A 20110-nucleotide genomic window follows, 5' to 3' on the forward strand; every position below is an offset into this window, starting at 1 on the left:
ACTGGTAGGGCCCCGCTCCCACAAAAAAAAAAAAAAAAAAAAAAACCCACTCTAAAGTGGTATAGAAAATGATTGGAGGGAGAAAAGACTCAGGTAGTAAATGAGGCCAGACAAGAGATGGTGGCTGTCTGGACCACAAAAATAGCAATAGAGAGAAATATAATTCAAAGTGTTTAAGACTTGGTAACTGATCAAGTCTCAACCCTGGCTACATATTAGAACCACCACCCACGGTTTAAACTACATTCCAACCCAGACCACTCAAACCTGGCTTCTTTTTTTTTTTTCTTTTTCCTCCAGCTTCCAAGATGATTAGTAGGAGCAGCAAGAGATGAGAAGAAAGGCAAGATTAGGTATGAGGTGAGGGATGTGAGGCGGGAGCGGGAAACCAGGAATACAGCCATATTTCCCGTGTGGGCTTGATCAGTCCCAGCGTGACAGGGCATCAATAACCTCAGACCCTCCTGAGATAGCAAACGAGAGTCCTTATCCCTACACACCTCACCGTGAAGTTAGATTTAGAATGAGCATCAAAGGCAGCCATAGGATACAACTATGAGCACTGAGGGAAGTTATCAGCTGAGCCCTTGGGGAAAGTACTACAAAGACACCCACCCATGTTAAAGAGTTACCAAGTATCTGGTATCCTTTTATTCAGCTAGAGAAGCCCCATTCACAGTTCCTGTCATCTCTGGCACTTCCTCACCAGAAATGGAGAAAATGATACACACAGCGGATGGAGAGAGGCAGAAACAGGTGGCATTCAAACTAAACGTAGCTCATGAAAGAAAGCAACAGAGCGAGAAGTCCCAACCAGGTTCCCTGTGGATAGTTTTAGTTAAGAGAAAGAAATGTTTTTATAACTACTTTTTCATATTTTCATACTTTTTTTCTTTAAGGAAAAAAGAGACAAAGCTCCCTTTGAAAAATTCCAGGTTTAACACAAATGAACTAAATGAAACCGTGGCTTGTCCTCACAGGCAAGACCATCCAGAAAGGACAGGACCAAGCAGAAGTAGCCCCACATGAGTGAGCATCCAAGAGGAAAAGTGTATATACCAGGAGGGGATCAACCTTTGGTCTGTTCTTGTTTGAGAACCAGCAGCCCTGCTGGCAGGAGTCCAGAGGCACAGTTAGGAAAGGCTCTGCTTCTTCCCTAAACTTTGGACTCAATTGCTTAACTCAAAGTCTAACAAGTGGGATTCCCAACTGATTTTACCATCACCCAGGAAAGCCACCTACTCCCACTTAGCACCCTGACTCTACTGAGAGGTCTAACAAGTAAAAGCAGAAATAGTAAGAATGTTAGGTGCAGAGGCTGGCCCAGTTGAGTAAAGAGCAGGCACCAAGTAAGAACCTGAATTCAAGAGTAGCAACAACAACAAAGTACAGCACAATATTAAAGAAAGAATCACAATGCCAGCTGCCACCCCCTCGGGCAAAGCCAAGACTAACCTAAAAGCCAGTTCAGGGAAAGAAAAGACCCTGAATTCACACACATCTTTTTTCAAACAAGATTGTATTTACTGTGGGTAAAGACACATATATAATGGAAGTTTCTGGTCAAAAGTTTCACTAGCATTCAAAATAGCACATGCAAAGAGTGAATCCTAATGCGAATTATGGACTTGTTAATACTAATGTGTCCATATTGCCTCACCAATTAACACGTACCACCACACTAATGCAGGGTATTAATACAGGAAACTTGCAGAAGTGATGGAGAGTAAGGAACTCTACACTTCCTGATCATCCTTCTGTTGAAGGGGTTCAAGCCACAGTCTGGCATGTTCTTTGGCATTATTTTGAGCTAAAGGCAATCAAAGCACAGTAGACTCGGAAAAGATTTCCAACACCTCCTTAACCGCCTACAAGAACTTAGAAAGGGGACCTATACCAGGAGCTATCGCCAGAGGTAACTTTTTATATCTGACTTATCTGCATGAGGGAAAACATTTGTTACCAAACACTTGCTCTTCTCATGTTCCTGAGATTTGTCCTCCTCTTCTTTGAAGCCCCAGGCCCCCACCCCTTTCCTTAGATCAGGATGGTATATAAGCCTCAACTGCCTGACTGCCTTTGGGTCTCAAATCTTTGTGTCTCCCCCTCATACAAAATTAAAATTTGTTTTTCTCCTGTCAATCTGCTGTATGCTGATTTAATTATTAGAACAGCCAAAGAACCTAGCAGAGAATAAAAAATTTTCCTCCCCTATAGTTTCACCCTAAAATTGCTCTAAAATATAAAGTCTATTAAAAAAAAAATACAATTGTCCTTCAGTATCCACAGGAGATTGGTTCCAGGACGCCCCCGGATTCCAAAACTTGTGGATGCTCAAGTCCCTTACATAGAGTGGCTGAGAACAGTCAGCACTCCGTATCTGCAGACGTGAGACCCGCAGAGGTGGAACCGGCTGACTTAAAATAATTTGACACAGCTTTGGTCACAATTCTCTATCCTGCTAAGGCGAACTTTACTTAGCACACTGCTTACTTTTGGAAGTGGTATGTTCTTTGTTGAAGGATATTTTTGATTGTATATAATGGAACCCTGAGCATAACTTACAGCCAGAATTAAAGAGATGTTCTTCCTGCTTTGCACAGAGGCGGTCTCTTGGCTGACAATAACCCTGCATCCAACCCAGGGCTCTCCTGGAGAGTCTGCCCTTCCCCAACTCCTCCACAGCAATCACGGATTCAGGAGAAAAACAAAAAACCACTGAGGCTCAGCAGTCACAAACCCAGCAGCACAAGGTTCTAGAAATCAACCTCACGGGTACGGAAGTTTGCCCCCATCTGCAAGCACTTTAAATGATTAATTCATTTAACCCTCACAATAACTCAAGAGGTAAGCACACCTTGTCTTCCCTTTTTACAAGACAAAGCACACTAAGGTGAAGTAACATACCCCGGGGCAGAGCTGGGTTAACCGACCAGATATTCCTGCTGCTTCGGGCCTTCAGCTGAAGACCAAAAGGGATATTCAGGGTGGGGGAGGTGAGGGAGGCCTGAGAGATCCTGACTAGGCCAGTTCTCTACTCTTCCCTCCTCCAGACCTAGGCCCTCATCCAGTGATAGCTCAGTGTGGCCCAGCCCAGCTCCAGTCAAAATCCCTACACCAGCTCACAGAACTCCTAGTGGAGACAAAGAAGGCAGAACCGGCCTCAAAGCCTCATCAGACTGTTGAGGAACGGGAGCCTAGGCCTGGTAAGAGGGGCCACTGCCACCATTGCCCTTTGAACCAGGAATGTCGACCTATTGCTAAGATACCCTCACCCCCGAAAAAACTGGCAGGGAGAAGGAGCATACAGGTATTTTTAGCATAGATATTCCTTTCTCTTTGCTTAATTATAAATTCAAGTAACTTCAGTTGGAGAGTAAAGTGTTCATAGATCAAATTTATGCTACATTAGTAGAGTTCTATTCCCTTTAAAATCACCAAATTACTGAAGGCAGAGGAGATAGTCGCAGCCCCCAGGAGCTCCTGTTTCAGCAAGGGGGCACTGGCCTGCTCATCTGATGTCTCTTATCTCACCGTCATTACAGTAGGTAATCGTGCCATGGCCTCCATACTTACATCTGCCCAGATTCTCCATGCTTCTCTTGCTTTCTTTACAGTGTCTTCATAGTCAGCCATGCTGGCCTAAATAAAGATTTGGAGGGAGACAAAGGGTAAAGGAAAGGGCAGTGATCATCTTCTAAGAACACAGATTTTTGTAAAAGAATTGTAAAATCTCTGGTTGACCCTAAGATTTGTGGTTTAAAATGATTTTCACAGCCTACACTTCCAAAAACTTGCTGGAATTCAGTAAGTTAGAATCTGTGCTTTTTAAAACCTTGCTTCTCAAAGCGAGGTCCAAGAGCCTCATCTGTGAGCAATACCTAACGTGTATTAGAAATTCAGAACCTCAGGCTCCAACCCAGATTTAAGAGGTCAAAACATTCATTCTAACAAAAGTACCCAGATGATCCAGAAGCATGGCCTTCAATGGACCCCCTCCTGAGTCCTCTCTAGGGTTCACCTTTTCTGGGGCACACACACCCTCATCGAGAGTCTCCCTCAGATATTCTTAAATGTTACATTAAAAAGAAACATTGGGCTTCCCTGGTGGCGCAGTGCTTGAGAGTCTGCCTGCTGATGCAGGAGACGCGGGTTCGTGCCCCGTTTCGGGAAGATCCCACATGCCGCGGAGCGGCTGGGCCCGTGAGCCATGGCCACTGAGCCTGCGCGTCCGGAGCCTGTGCTCCGCAAATGGGAGAGGCCACAACAGTGAGAGGCCCGCATAACGCAAGGAAAAAAAAAAAAAAAAAAAAAAGAAACATTATTCTTTTACTTTGTAAAGTTGTATTGCTCGTCATCACTGGCACAAACTCCCAGTGGGCATTTTGCATTAAAAAAAAACAAACCCACTTACCTGTCGGACTCTCGCTATCGGCTCATTGTTAGCAGGACAATAGGTGGTGATAACCTTAAAACAAAAAGATGACCACCATAAATAGAAAATGTAATTCCAAACTGGGGGAGCAGATCAAATGGGGGAAGAAAAAAAAGGAAAAAAAGAGACTAAGACACAATATTCAAACTCAGAAGCTTTACATTAACTTGTTACAAATAAGCGACTCTACAGAGCTCTTTCATTTCTGACCTGAACATTCAGAACAACCTTTTCTGCAAAACCCACCTTCACCATTCTAAATACTAGGTATTTAAACAAAAGCCTAAATGTAATCCATTATTTTGCCTCTTTTTCCATTAACAACAGACCAAAGTTACAAGTTTAACTTATTCCCTCTCTCCCTTACTCTGCCCACCCTCTGGTAAGGAGTGAAATGGCCAAAGCTAGACAACCATGGGAAAGGCCTGTGTCCACACAAACTGGAGAGGTCAATTATAAAGAAAAAACCCAGGTGTAGCTTTAAAAAAGGCTTTCAGGAGAGGGTATTTATCCATGAATCTAATGATTGGATACCACAGGAAAAACAGGCTGAAACCACCAATGGGGGAGGGGGGATTTGGGGAACAATTAAAAACGCCTGCATCTCCTACAGTCACAGATAACTAAAAGATGTGTTTCCTCTAACAAAGCAGGTTCATTCAACAAACTATCAGAATGTTACATAACATTTTATTATAAACGCTTTCTTTTGTATGCAGCTCTCAAAAAAATCTAGGTGATAATATCCTAACCTTCCCATCCTACTCTATAAAACATTTTATTGAACATTAACTGGGTGTCGAGCACGGTGTCAGGCTCTGGAAATAGAGAAACGCTGAAAACCCAGGCCTCAAGGAAGCTCAGAGCCCAATGACAACATGATAGGATTTCAGCAAGTCCAAGCTTGCATTCCAAAGGATTTCAGAAAAGACAAGATAAAACTATACGGTAAAACATTACCTGTGGCGCACCTCACATGTGAGGAGCCACAGTCAAGCACAAAATTCCGATAATTTCCACCGCTAAGCGTGTGGCAGTTCTCACTAGAGTGCCGAACTCTGCCGGCACGGTTTCAAGCATGCGTGGGAACTTCAACCCCAACCAGCTCCAAAATGAACTCGATTCTCCATAACACACGAGACCTAAAATCTAACGGTATTTTTAAGACATTCTACGTGAGGAAACTTTTACTGTGGACTTCAAAACTTCCCACCCAGTACAACCGCCGACAGCGTCCGTGGGGAGTCGAGCTGGGCAGTGCCTGTCCGGCCCCCCGGGGCGAAGTGAGGCCGCAGAGATTGCCCGGGACACCCGCATACCTCTCCCCGGCCTCCCCAGCTTCCATTATACACGCCCTCGTTTTCCTCGCGGAGCCCCAGCTCCTTCAGCCAAGCATACTGGGGCTGACTGATGAGCAGAGTGGACATGAAGGCGGCAGGCCTGTTCAAAGGTCCCGTGAGCTTGCACTTCCTTGCAACGTACACGCAGAGCAGACGAGGAACGCGCCACATACTGAACCAGGGAGGGGCACTGCGCCTGCGTTCCGAGGAGCAGCTGAAATAGGGCCCCGCCCCCCACCCGGAGGAACCCATTGGGCAGGTCCGGTCCCGCCCACAGGGTCCGCCCCCTCCCTCGGCGTCTCCCTGCCTATTTGGATCTTCCGCAAGAGCCCGGAGCTGTAACTCGGAGCTTAACACCGGCCTGAAACAGTGGGGCTGGGAGGAAGTGAACGGGCTACTGCCATCTGGTGAAAGAGACTGGGAACAGCGGCAGCACCTAGAATTTTTTTTTCAGCAAAATATTGGCTCTACAATACAGTAGGTTAGAGCAGGCCTTGTCAGACTGAAATGTGCGAGTAATCACCTGGCCATCGTGTTAAATGAACATTTTGATCTGGTGGGTCCAGACTGGGGTCTGAGAGTCGGTATTTCTTTTTTTTTTTCTGCTGTATTTTTTTAATCTTTATTGGAGTATAATTGCTTTACAATGGTGTGTTAGTTTCTGCTTTATAACAAACTGAATCAGCTATACATATACATATATCCCCATATCTCCTCCCTCTTGCGTCTCCCTCCCACACTCCCTATCCCACCCCTCTAGGTGGTCACAAAGCACCGGGCTGATCTCCCTGTGCTATGCGGCTGCATCCCACTAGCTATCTGTTTTACATTTGGTAGTGTATACATGTCCATGCCACTCTTTCACTTCGTCCCAGCTTACCCTTCCCCCTCCCCGTGTCCTCAAGTCCATTCTCTAGTCTGTGTCTTTATTCCTCTCCTGCCCCTAGGTTCTTCAGAACCTTTTTTTTTTTTAGATTCCAGATATATGTGTTAGCATACGGTATTTGTTTTTCTCTTTCTGACTTACTTCACTCTGTATGACAGACCCTAGGTCCATCCACCTCACTACAAATAACTCGATTTCGTTTCTTTTTATGGCTGAGTAACATTCCATCGTATATATGTGCCACATCTTCTTTTTTTTGCGGTATGCGGGCTTCCCACTGTTGTGGCCTTTCCCTTTGCGGAGCACAGGCTCCGGACGCGCAGGCTCAGCGGCCATGGCTCATAGGCCCAGCTGCTCTGTAGCATGTGAGATCTTCCCGGACCAGGGCACAAACCCGTGTCCCCTGCATCGGCAGGCGGACTCCCAACCACTGCGCCACCAGGGAAGCCCCACATCTTCTTTATCCATTCATCTGTCCATGGACATTTAGGTTGTTTCCATGTCCTGGCTATTGTAAATAGAGCTACAATGAACATTGTGGTACATGACTCTTTTTGAATTATGGTTTTCTCAGGGTATATGCCCAGTAGTGGGATTGCTGAGTCGTATGATAGTTCTATTTGTAGTTTTTTAAGGAACCTCCATACTGTTCTCCATAGTGGCTGTATCAATTTACATTCGCACCAACAGTGCAAGAGGGTTCCCTTTTTTCCATACCCTCTCCAGCATTTATTGTTTGTAAATTTTTGATGATGGCCATTCTGACTGGTGTGAGGTGATAACTCATTGTAGTTTTGACTTGCATTTCTCTAATGATTAGTGATGTTGAGCATTCTTTCATGTGTCTGTTGGCAATCTGTATATCTTTTTTTTTTTTTTTCCGGTATGCAGCCCTCTCACTGCTGTGGCCTCTCCCCTTGCGGAGCACAGGCTCCGGACGCACAGGCCCAGCGGCCATGGCTCACAGGCTCAGCCGCTCCGCGGCATGTGGGGTCCTCCCGGACCGGGGCACAAACCCGTGTCCCCTGCATCGGCAGGCGGACTCTCAACCACTGTGCCACCAGGGAAGCCCTGTATATCTTCTTTAGAGAAATGTCTATTTAGGTCTTCTGCCCATGTTTGGATTGGGTTATTTTTTTGGTATCAAGCTGCATGAGCTGCTTATAAATTTTGGAGGTTAATCCTTTGTCAGTTGCTTCATTTGCAAATATTTTCTCCCATTCTGAGGGTTGTCTTTTCGTCTTGTTCATGGTTTCCTTTGCTGTGCAAAAGCTTTTAAGTTTCGACGTGACCAGATTGGGTGGGGCGTTGGAGTTGAGATCTCAGTGTCCTTTATACCTACTTCCTTTTTGTCCCTTTCCGGCGTTCAAGATGTCGAAGTGAGGACGTGGTGGGTCCTCTGGTGTGAAATTCCGGATTTCCTTGGGTCTTCCGGTTGGAGCCACGATCAACTGTGCTGACAACGCAGGAGCCAAAAATCTGTATATTATCTCTGTGAAGGGGATCAAGGGACAACTGAATAGACTTCCTGCTGCTGGTGTGGGTGACATGGTGATGGCCACAGTCAAGAAAGGCAAGCCAGAGCTCAGAAAGAAGGTACATCCAGCAGTGGTAATTCGACAATGAAGGTCATACCAGAGAATAGATGGTGTGTTTCTTTATTTTGAAGATAACGCAGGGGTCATAGTAAACAATAAAGGCGAGATGAAAGGTTCTGCCATCACAGGACCGGTTGCAAAGGAATGTGCAGACTTGTGGCCCAGGATTGCATCCAATGCTGGCAACATTGCATGACTCTTCGGTGTATTTGTAAAAGAAAAAAATGATAATAAAAATTATTTGCTCCAAAAAAAAAAAAAAGCTTTTAAGTTTCATTAGGTCCCATTTGTTTATTTTTGTTTTTATTTCCATTTCTCTAGGAGGTGGGTCAGGAAGGATTCTGCTGTGAATCTCAACCACCACAGTGCTCTCAACCACTGCGCCACCAGGGAAGCCCCCTGCTGTGATTTATGTCATAGAGTGTTCTGCCTATGTTTTCCTCTAAGAGTTTTATAGTGTCTGGCCTTACATTTAGGTCTTTAATCTATTTGGAGTTTATTTTTGTGTATGGTGTTAGGAAGTGTTCTAATTTCATTCTTTTTTTTTTTAAGGGAATTCCTTTTATTTTTATTATTTATTTATTTATTTATTTATTTAATTTTGGCTGTGTTGGGTCTTCGTTTCTGTGCAAGGGCTTTCTCTAGTTGCAGAAAGCGGGGGCCACTCTTCATCACGGTGCGCAGCCTCTCACTATCACAGCCTCTCTTGTTGCGGAGCACAGGCTCCAGACACACAGGCTCAGTAGTTGTGGCTCACGGGCCTAGTTGCTCCGCGGCATGGGGGATCTTCCCAGACCAGCGCTTGAACCCGTGTCCCCTGCATTGGCAGGCAGATTCTCAACCACTGCACCACCAGGGTAGCCCCTAATTTCATTCTTTTACATGTAGCTGTCCAGTTTTCCTAGCACCACTTATTGAAGAGGATGTCTTTTCTCCACTGTATATTCTTGCCTCCTTTATAAAAAATAAGGTGACCATATGTGTGTGGGTTTATCTCTGGGCTTTCTATCCTGTTCCATTGATCTATATTTCTGTTTGCGTACCAGTACCATACTATCTCGATTACTGTAGCTTTGTATTATAGTCTGAAGTCTGGGAGCCTGATTCCTCCAGCTCCATTTTTCTTCCTCAAGATTGCTTTGGCTGGGCTTCCCTGGTGGCGCAGTGGTTGAGAGTCCACCTGCTGATGCAGGGGACATGGGTTTGTGCCCTGGTCCAGGAGGATCCCACATGCCGCAGAGTGGCTAGGCCCGTGAGCCATGGCCACTGAGCCTGCGCGCGTCCGGAGCCTGTGCTCCGCAACGGGAGAGGCTACAACAGTGAGAGGCCCACGTACAGCAAAAAAAAAAAAAAATTGCTTTGGCTATTTGGGGTCTTTTGTGTTTCCAAACAAATTGTGAAATTTTTTTGTTCTAGCTCTATGAAAAATGCCATTAGTAGTTTGATAGGGATTGCATTGAATCTGTAGATTGCTTTGGGTCCTTTAGTCATTTTCACAATGTTGATTCTTCCAATCCAAGAACATGGTATATCCCTCCATCTGTTTGTATCATCTTTCATTTCTTCCGTCAGTGTCTTATAGTTTTCTGCATACAGGTCTTTTGTCTCCTTAGGTAGGTTTATTCCCAGGTATTTTATTCTTTTTGTTTCAGTGGTAAATGGGAGTGTTTCCTTAATTTGTCTTTCAGATTTTTCATCATTAGTGTATAGGAATGCAAGAGATTTCTGTGCATTAATTTTGTATCCTGCTACTTTACCAAATTCATTGATTAGCTCTAGTAGTTTTCTGGTAGCATCTTTAGGATTCTCTATGTATAGTATCATGTCATCTGCAAACAGTGACAGCTTTACTTCTTCTTTTCTGATTTGGATTCATTTCTTTTTCTTCTCTGATTGCCGTGGCTAAAACTTCCAGAAGTATGTTGAATAGTAGTGGTGAGAGTGGGCAACTTTTTCTTGTTCCTGATCTTAGTGGAAATGGTTTCAGTTTTTCACCATTGAGAATGATGTTGTTTGTGGGTTTGTCATATATGGCCTTTATTATGTTGAGGTAATTTGAGAGTCGGTATTTCTAACCAGTTCCCAAAGTGATGGTGACTGCTGTTTCCTGGAGTAGCCAAAGGAGGAGGGTTTTTGGTGGAGGAGACAGGATTTTTTGTTTTCGCCACTTTGTTAAATTATAAATTAGAGTTTTCTAAAGAATGAAAAATATTAAATTGTGGCATTTCCCTTTAAATATCCTGCCTGGGTATATTCTTGCTTTTGAAGAACAAAGACAGTTTTGATCAATTTCCTTTATTCTCCATTTCTTCTATCTTCCTGCAATTTTTTTTGGGGGGGGGTTACTTTTTTTTTTTTAACAGCAGGTTCTTATTAGCTCTCCATTTTATACATGTTAGTGTATATATGTCAATCCCAATCTCGCAATTCATCCCACCTCTTCCTGCAATATTCTTTCCACCCCAACCCCATCCCTCCACCATCCCATCTTCCATCTAATTCCACAATAACTGGGCTTACTCAATATAAGGGAAATAGCACCATCTCAGTCAGCATGATTTGGGCATGAGTTAAAAATATACACACACTCTCAAATCAATTGAATTAATAAGGTGTCTCAGTGATTCCAAGTGGACTTGCCTTGTGGCCTTCCACACTGCAACCAGTCATTGTATGTTTCTATACAAAGCCTGTGTTTTCCTCTCAGTGTCTTTGCCCTTGCTGTTCTCTCTACCTGTAAAACCCTTCCTTCCATCTCTGCATTCATGCTTGAGCTTTATCTGTTCCATCCTTATGACACAAATGATTTCAACAAACCATGTTGAAATGGGCATGTATCAAGCACCTATCAGAAACTGTAGTTAAGTGCTGGAGATACCTGAATGATGCTTCCACTTGAAAATGTTATATTTTTCCCCATTAAGGCAAGCACCATCTCTGACTCATCCTTGCATGGCTCCACAATTCCCAGCATCCTACCAGGCTCACATACATTTACATCAGCGAAAAAATAAAACTATAAACACACCTCTGCGGTAGAAAGCAAGGATACCCTGTCCAGCATTGGTAACCTCTATCAACAACCCAGCTACTGTTTTCCATCCACCCCTAGGACTGAAGAACTAATTTCCTTCATTTTAATTCCCAAACATTTTAATGGAGAATTTAATTCTCCTCACTTTCTGGGCTGCCAGTAAGATTCTTTGTACACGTATCCTAACACCACATCCTTCCATTCTCTTCCCCTCCATTTGATTCAAAAAATGAAAAGGCATTTACAGATGCACTAAATTTTAGAAGCAACACATAATGCTCTCAAGGAATGTTAACTTCCTTCTCTTCACTAAGAAGAGAGGTTCATGGCTGTCTCTCTAAACCAGTTCTGGGATGATAGACACCAGCAACTGCCTATATGGAAAATAGGGATTGCATCTCTCTTCTACCTTCTTTTTTCAAAACTCACTTAGCCTGCCAATAGGAGGTCAGGAAAAATCACCAACGATGAATTTTGATGGGGCAAAGCACGAAGAGATAGAATTAAATGAATCATATGAAAGCATATTTCCCACTTGAAAAAGAATTAAGTATATGTAAAAACTGCAAAGCTGCAAAGCCCTATAGAAATTTAAATGTACTGACTAAACTCAGGACACCTTGAACCAATTCTCTATGAAAAGTGGAGACGTTAGCAAATGGCCAGTTCTGCTTCTCAAATGACTTACCAAAGGCATCATAGGGTGGTTATAACAAAGACTTTGGAGTCACAGCATAAGTACAAATGACCTGTCTTGGGAAGTCTTCATGAATACTAGCTGTCTTTGTTCTTCAACAATAGCTGGCCAGAAGGTGGAGGGATTGGATCTGATAATGCATGCTTGCCCCAAGGCAGCAGTAAAGTGGAGAAATCACGAAGGATAAAATTTCATTATTGTAAACCCAGAATCTGATTTAACAGAGCATGAGTGAATGACACTAACTATTGCTCTGGGCGGGCTCATATTAATCAAGCTAACCAAAAAATGATGCTGCAACTAAAATGCTGGCTTATTACTTGATGGGGAAATTATTCTCAGAAAGGACCAACCATTCACATCCTCTAATCACTGCATTCTCTCCCAGGGTATATACTACCTATCTAGCGGTTTAGGAACCCAGAATTTAGAAGAAGAGTTATTGATTAGCAGTATATGATTCCTGCATTCAATGGCATCAGGCTAAGATAGTCTCCCCAATGTCCACATTAAACTGTAGATTCAATGCAATCCCAACCAAAATACCAGAATTGGCAAGCAGAGTCTAAAGTTTAAATGGAAGGGCAAAGGATCTAGAATGGCCAAAACAGTTCTGGAAAAAAAAAAGAACAAATTTACATTACCTAATTTTAACAATAATTATAACAATTTTACAATTGTTATAAAGCTACAGTAATCAAGAAAATGTCACATTGGTGTAAAGATAGACATAAAGATCAATGGAACAGAATAGGGTACTCAAAAATAAACCTTCATATATATAGTCGATTTTCAATGAAGGTGTCAAAGAAATTCAAGGGAGAAAGAATAGTCTTTTCAACAAATAGTGCTATATTATTTGGATATTCAGGCACACACAAAAAAAAGGAACCTTGACTTTTACTTCACGCTAGATATAAGAATTAAGTCAAAATGGACCACAGGCCTAAAGGTAAGAACTAAAACTCTTCTGGTGGAAAACACTGGAGAAAGTCTTTAGTGTGAGGGGCTATTCTATGTATTCTACGGTATTTAGCTGCCTCCCATACCACATAGTAAAATGTTAATAATAACAAGAAAAAGTACTCCTACCTCACACCATGCACAAAAATCAGTTGTAGGGGGATTGTAATTCTATGCAGAAAAGGTAAAATAATAAAGTTGTCAAAGAATTAGGAGACCTGGAATCAAGACGCAGGTCTTCAGTAGCTTAGCTGTGTAAACTCTCTTCAGTTGTCAAAATAAACTGGACCAGGTGACTTCTAAATTCCTTTATAGGTATTAAATTCACATTTCAAAAATCTAAATTCATTTTTTCCCATACAGTCTAGAGACATATCCTAAGGAAATAATAAAACAAGTTTGTAAAAAGACATGTTCATTGCAAAACACACCATCAGAGACTAAAAAATGAGGCTACCTTCATGCAATGGAAAACTAGGGAGTCATTAAAAAGAAGGAGCTAGATCTTTATATTCTGGTATAGAAAGGTGTCCAGATAAACTGCTATATTGTTTTTTTTGGCCGCGCCTCGCGGCTTGCAGGATTTTACCTCCAGACCAGGGATCGAACCCAGCCTCCAGCAGTGGAAGCGCGGAGTCCCAACCACTGGACCCCAATATTGTTTCTTTTTTAAAGTAGATAGCAGAATAGGAAAAGGTACAAATAACAAGATCCCCTTTACGCAAAAAAAAAAAAAAAAAATCAAATATTTCTTGCCCATCTTTACATACAAGAAGTCATGTATGTTCGCAGGTAGAAACAACAGCGAGTAAAACTGACATTTTAGTGGGGAGCTCAGACAAAAAATTTTTTAAATACACAGATGACTATTGATGCCATGAGAGAAAAAAAAGGGTTTGAGAGTGACAGGAGAGACCCTGTTTTAGTGAGGGTGGTTGAAGACCTCTCTGAGAAGGTGGCATTTAATCAGAATCCTGAATCATGAGACAGCATAACCTGTGCAAGAATGGGGTGGCGGGTGTTGGAGAGCCTGCCAGGCAGAAGGAACAGCAACTGCAAAGCCCTTGGGCCGCGAAAGAACAAAGGGTGCCAGAGGAACAACGTGAGCAGCGCCAGCGTGGCTGGAGAGACGGAGGGGGACACCAGACAGGCACACACCCGCAGCCCTGCTGGCAGTGCTGAAAACTCAAGCCTTATCGTGCGGAGGAAAGCCCTGGAAAGTCTGAGCAGGGCCGTGACCTCAGGTCCCGTCTGGAAGGTTCCCCGGGAAGCTACATGCACGGTGGATCGCAGAGGAGCACGAATGGAAGCAGGAAGGCCTGCCCAGAGCATCCAGGCGAGGGTTGTGAGGCCGAGGGAGGAATCCCTCATGGCTGCCATCCATGCGCATCTTTAGGTTTGCCGGAAACAGGTCGGTAGGGAAGGCGCCAGAGTGCTGCAGCAGCAGAGGACTCATTCTCCCAGAGTAGCGTTAAGCTAGCGGGTTCCAATGATGACGCAACATCTGCGAGCCTCGACCCAGGCGTCTGGGTCCACCGGCAGCCGGGGCGGGAGCAGCCCCCTCGCGGGGGCGCCCGACCAGTCACAACCAGCCGGACCAACCCGCCGCCCCGCCGGAAGTGCCCTCTCGGCCCGCTGCACCGCGCCGCGGGAAGATGGCGCAGGAGGCAGGCGACATGGAAGATGGGCAGCTTTCTGACTCGGATTCCGACATGACGGTGGCACCCAGCGACAGGCCGCTGCAGGTGTCGGTGAGTGCGGAGGGGGAGCGGGTGACTCTGGGCCGGGAGCGCGGAGCCCGGGCTGCGATGAGGGGTGGTCGTCCCCGGGCCCGGCGCGCGAGCCGGTGCGGCGCGGGAGGGTAAGGGGCGGGCGGGCGTCCCGCTGCCCGGCGCGCGGAGCGAGGGAGGTTGCGGGGTTAGGAGGCCGTACGAACCTAGCCCGGCGTCTCGCTGCGAAGCGGGTTCCGCGAGGCGGGCTGCCTCCCGGAGGCGGGCTTGCGGCTGCCTCTTTCCCGCCTCCAGTGCTCCGCTCCCTCGTTTTCTAAACCTATGGGCTTCCCCACTTCGGCGCCGCTAGGTTGTCCCGGAAGGGCATTTTTTTTGCCGAAAATGTAGAACCTGGGGACCTCTGCCCGCAAACAGCATGTGGCGCTCATGTGCACGCTGAGCAGAAAGGGAGAAAGGATCAGGGATGAAGTTCATCACTTGCTCAGAGGCCTGGTCTTCCATATTCCCCTGGAACCTAGCTTCGTCATGCCATAATGTGGCACTGGGTTTTGTTTAGCTTCCCAGGTTTCTAAGTAGGCGTTTGTCTTGGCCGCCCTACTGAGTAGCAAGCTCTTTTGAGAAGGCTTTAGTGCCAGTCTACCCGCGTTCGAATCCTGGCGCCGCCACTGTGTGACCTCTGACAGGGCATTTAGCCTGGTGCCCCATCTTAGAATAGGAATGATAATAGTACGACAGTAATAGGGTGGCTGTCAGGATTCAGTGGAGCCTGAGTAATGGCTGACGAGTGTTAGTGCCATTATTATTTCAAAATAGGAAGACTTACCTTCTAGACTTAAAATACCCCACCCCCATTTCTAGCACATATTAGGAACTTAACAAATACTTTGTTTAATGTTTAGTTGAGAAAGCAAAGGTGATTCCTTTTGCATAGAAATTTCTTAGGAAATCGGTACCAAAATATTTTGTTTTTCAGTCTCTTTCAGTTTGTTTTACATAGATTGACCCATGACTTGGTAAACTTAATGCCATGGACTCTGCAGTTTTAAAAGTAATTTGTCGGAGATTCTTACACATAGCAATTTACTGTCTAGTCTAAAAGGAACATAGTCACAAAACCATATAAAGGCAGTTGATGTAATCAAATGCATGGCAGGCATCTTTGGAAAGGAAGAAAACAAGTTCTCTTTTAACTGCTAGTAACAATTATCGTGTATGTCATTTTCAAACATTCTGACAATAACTGAAAAGACTGAAAATCTCCTAAAGGTGAGAATTAAAAGCTTTGGGAATTTTTTAAAAGGGGTCTTAGAACTAAGTGCTGCATTAGCTATACACATGGTGTGTGGAGTTAATGTGTTTTATGGAATTGATTGTATTTTCTTTCACTTGCAGAAAGCACTAGGTGGGGACTGTGCAGTGAGGCCCTTCCAGAGTACTGCAACAGTGTGTGCTCCGGTATCGCATTATCGGACTGTTAAAAGTGTGGATTCAAGTGAGGAGAGTTTTTCGGATTCAGATGATGATAGCTCTCTCTGGAAGCGCAAACGACAAAAATGTTTTAACACTCCTCCCAAACAAGAGCCTTTTCAGTTTGGCCAGAGCAGCCAGAAACCGCCTATTGCTGGAGGGAAGAAGGTTAACAACATATGGGGTGCTGTGCTGCAGGAACAGAGTCAAGATGCAGTGGCCACTGAACTTGGTATCTTGGGAATGGAGGGCACTATTGACAGAAGCAGACAATCCGAGACGTACAATTATTTGCTTGCTAAGAAACTTAAGAGGGAATCCCAAGAGCATACAAAAGAATTAGACAAAGAGCTAGATGAATATATGCATGGTGGCAAAAAAACGGGATCAAAGGAGGAGGAAAATGGGCAAGGTCATCTCAAAAGGAAACGACCTGTCAAAGACAGACTAGGAGACAGACTAGAAATGAACTATAAAGGCCGATATGAGATCACAGAGGACGATTCTCAAGAGAAAGTGGCTGATGAAATTTCTTTCAGGTGAGCATTTAAATTTGTCTACAAGTGAGCACTTGACCAATTGTCTTCCATTTATGAGAAATAACACAGATTCCAAATACACTGACAATGGTGTTCCTTTTTGAAATTTTTAAATTTAAGGCATGAACTCTAGGCTTATGTGGTTATATGAATATAGCTGGGTGTTCTTAAATTTGGGCAGACCTGATAGAATAATTTTGCAGATTTTTATGAACTTTTGAGCAACTCTTTCCATTTAGTGCTATAGAACTCTTTAGGTAAAAACATATAAATCATGTAGGTTTTTTGGAGTGCTTTCAAGCATTCATGATTTTTTTTTTTTTTACAATTTTATTGAGGCATGGTATACATGTGGTAAAATTCATCCATTTCAAGTGTTGATTTTTTTAGTAAGTTTATCAATTGTACAACGATTACCATAAAGCACTTTTAAAACATTTCCATCACCCTATAATATCCCTCATACCATGTGCCCATTTAAAGTTAGTTCCTGTTCCTATTCCCACGTAACTGCTAATCTACCTTCTGTTGCTATCAGTTTGCATTTTTGGAAATTTCATGTTAATGGAATCACAGTATGGAGTCTCTTGTCCCTGGCTATTTTCACTTACTGCAGTGTTTTTCAGATTCGTCCATGTTGTAGCAGGAATCAACAGTTTGTTTATTTACATGCACACGCATATGCACGCACACATCCATATCGGCTGTTACCCTTCTGGGAAATTATGAATAATGCTGTTATGAACTTTCATGTACACATCTTTGGACACAGATTTTCATTTCTTTTGGATAAATAGGAGTAGAGTTGCTTGATGTATGGTAAATTTACATTTCATGTATTTTTAACAAGAAATACTAAAAGTTAAAATTTTGGGAATTCCCTGGCAGTACAGTGGTTAGGACTTGGCACTTTCATTACCATGGGCCTGGGTTTGATCCCTGGTCGGCGAACTAAGATCCTGCAAGCTGCCCAGGGAGGTCAATAAATAAATAAATAAAAAGTTGAAATTTTGTTTACTTTTTTATTAGCTCTAAATCACTAGTGAACAGTGTCACAAATCTGAAAACAGGTAAGGTTCAAGGGTAATATAGCTAGTAGGAAAACAAGTATTTACTTTCCAGGCAAGCCTGTCAATACTCATACTGGATTTTTTTTTAAATACTGAGGGAGTTTGGAATTTGAGTGCTGGAAAGGAACTTAGAGATTTTGTAAACCAAAGCCTTTACTTTACAAATAGGAAACTGAGGCCCAGTAGTTGTGTGGCTTGCGCAAAGTCACAAATTTAATAAGTGTCAGACCTGGAACTAAAGTCTAGCCCCTTTGTTCCTAGTCTACTGCTCTTTCCACAACAGAGAAGAAACAAAAGAAGCCAGGGCTGGTTAGGGAACTGGTAAGACTTCTGTAATATTAATGTTCCCTCATCTCTATGGAGTATGGGCTCTGATGTCAGAAGTGCTACCTACTTAGGCTCCCTGTGTTTTTACCTCTCAGTGGTAAAATGAAAATAATAATATCTGCTTCATAAGGTTGTGAGAGAATTAACTGAGATATAATGCATATATAGTTCTTAGGATTGTGCTTATCCCATAATAAGCCTTTGGTAAATATTAGCTATTTCCTTGTTCTGAGGCAGGGAGCCCATGAGGGAAAAATCCAATCTATTTTAAAGCTTTTAGACATCTCTGGAGTTAGGAGAGCTAACTTTTAGGAAGCATGGTATATGTTTGCTGTTTGTTTTGATGAGAGTAGACTGGTTGTATCTTCTTTTGCTTTTGGGCTTGCATTCCCCTTGCTATATGTGCATGTTTCTTTTGAAATATGCTATAATCCAATAAGGCAAAGTGAAGTTGCCAGTTATGAGACTTGAGGCGGATCCCAGAGGTTATGATCTCCTTGGGTGACCCAAGATAGGAATGTTTCCACGTCAGTGATTCCAAGGTTAAATATTGGGGATTTTGGAAAGCAAATGTTATTAGAATGAGAAGTTAATTCTAGCTAGGAACTAAATTGGAGACTAAGGTAGATTTCCTCAACTTTATGCAACGAATAAAAAGATTAATATTACTTCATTTGTTCCTCATCAGGTTGCAGGAACCAAAGAAAGATTTGATAGCCCGAGTAGTGAGGATAATTGGGAACAAAAAGGCTATTGAACTTCTGATGGAAACTGCTGAAGTTGAACAAAATGGTGGCCTTTTTATAATGGTAAGACTAACTGCTTCATTCTTTCTGGTTTTGTATTATTTCATGTGATTTTTAAATAAAATGCCCTTGTCTCTGATTGTTGGTTCTCTTATTTATAAATTATTACAGTGTGTTTCAGACTTTAAAAAACCTTCATTAATAATTTAAAAATTCAGGGCTTCCCTGGTGGTGCGGTGGTTAAGAATCCACCTGCCGATGCAGGGGGCAAGGGTTCGAGCCCTGGTTGGGGAAGATCTCACATGCTGCAGAGCAACTAAGGCTGTGCGCCAGAGCTACTGAAGCCCGCGTGCCTAGAGCCTGTGCTCCGCAACAAGAGAAGCCACCACAATGAGAAGCCTGCGAACCACAGCAAAGAGTAGCCCCCACTCGCTGCAACTAGAGAAAGCCCGCACACAGCAGCAAAGACCCAACACAGCCAAAAATAAAAATAAATAAAAAACAAATAAATTTATTAAAAAAAAATTAAAAATTCAGTATGGTCAGTTTTTGCAATTAATACTTTACTTATAAAAAATATACCTAAATTGTAGCCTGTTAGTGTGCAGTCAACAACAGATCTCTTATAGGATTCATTAAGGCTGAAATTTTAAGTAAAAGGTCTGGAGGGGGGAACTGGAAACTCAGATTTTGAGAATATGGGTTTTGGAATTTGGGGTACCTGGTTTTGAATTTTGGGTGTGCAGCTTACTAGATGTGACATTTTGGCTAAATTACTGATACTTCTCAGACCTCAGTCTCAGCTATAAAATGGGATTAATCCTCTATTATAAGGATTAAATGAGATAATGCATATAAAGTACTTATCACAGTGCCCAGAATTTAGTTAGTGGTGGTGAACAGAAATGTTACTTTTGGGGCTTCCCTGGTGGCTCAGTGGTTAAGAATCTGCCTGGTAATGCTGGGGACCTGGGTTCGAGCCCTGGTCCAGGAAGATCCCACATGCTGCAGAGCAACTAAGCCCATGCGCCACAACTACTGAAGCCCACGTGCCCTAGAGCCCATGCTCTGCAACAAGAGAAGCCACCACAATGAGAAGCCTGCGCACCTCCACAAAGAGTAGCCCCCGCTCGCCACAACTAGAGAAAGCCCGCGCACAGCAGCGAAGACCCAATGCAGCCATAAATAAATAAATACATTTATTAAAAAAAAAGAAAAAGAAAAATGTTACTTTTGGCTCATTTAATTCATGCATTTTTTTTTTTTTTTTTTTTTTGG

The 20110-nt window shown here is 43.3% G+C and overlaps 2 protein-coding genes and 1 pseudogene across 3 annotated transcripts in view; 2 read left to right on the forward strand and 1 right to left on the reverse strand.

Moving 5' to 3' along the window:
• ALDH7A1 (aldehyde dehydrogenase 7 family member A1) overlaps positions 1-6073 on the reverse strand; it is a 41093-nt gene extending 35020 nt beyond the window's left edge. The window contains exons 1-3 of one of the 2 annotated variants that reach the window (XM_007463726.1): positions 5755-5953; positions 4415-4468; positions 3577-3642 (exon numbers count right to left, since the gene is read on the reverse strand). In XM_007463726.1, coding sequence (XP_007463788.1) covers positions 3577-3642; positions 4415-4468; positions 5755-5946 — 312 coding nt within the window. In that variant the 5' untranslated portion in view covers positions 5947-5953. Of the gene's footprint in view, positions 1-3576; positions 3643-4414; positions 4469-5754 lie in introns of both variants that reach the window. The other variant, XM_007463727.1, reaches the window with a different exon arrangement.
• Positions 6074-8032: 1959 nt separating this feature from the next.
• LOC103087583 (60S ribosomal protein L23 pseudogene) lies at positions 8033-8500 on the forward strand (annotated as a pseudogene).
• Positions 8501-14596: 6096 nt separating this feature from the next.
• PHAX (phosphorylated adaptor for RNA export) overlaps positions 14597-20110 on the forward strand; it is a 12753-nt gene continuing 7239 nt past the window's right edge. The window contains exons 1-3 of the mRNA XM_007463728.1: positions 14597-14704; positions 16076-16689; positions 18775-18895. Coding sequence (XP_007463790.1) covers positions 14609-14704; positions 16076-16689; positions 18775-18895 — 831 coding nt within the window. The 5' untranslated portion in view covers positions 14597-14608. The remainder of the gene's footprint in view (positions 14705-16075; positions 16690-18774; positions 18896-20110) is intronic.

This window comes from Lipotes vexillifer, unplaced genomic scaffold (genome assembly GCF_000442215.2).
Source record: "Lipotes vexillifer unplaced genomic scaffold, Lipotes_vexillifer_v1.1 scaffold1616, whole genome shotgun sequence".
NCBI lineage: Eukaryota > Metazoa > Chordata > Mammalia > Artiodactyla > Lipotidae > Lipotes > Lipotes vexillifer.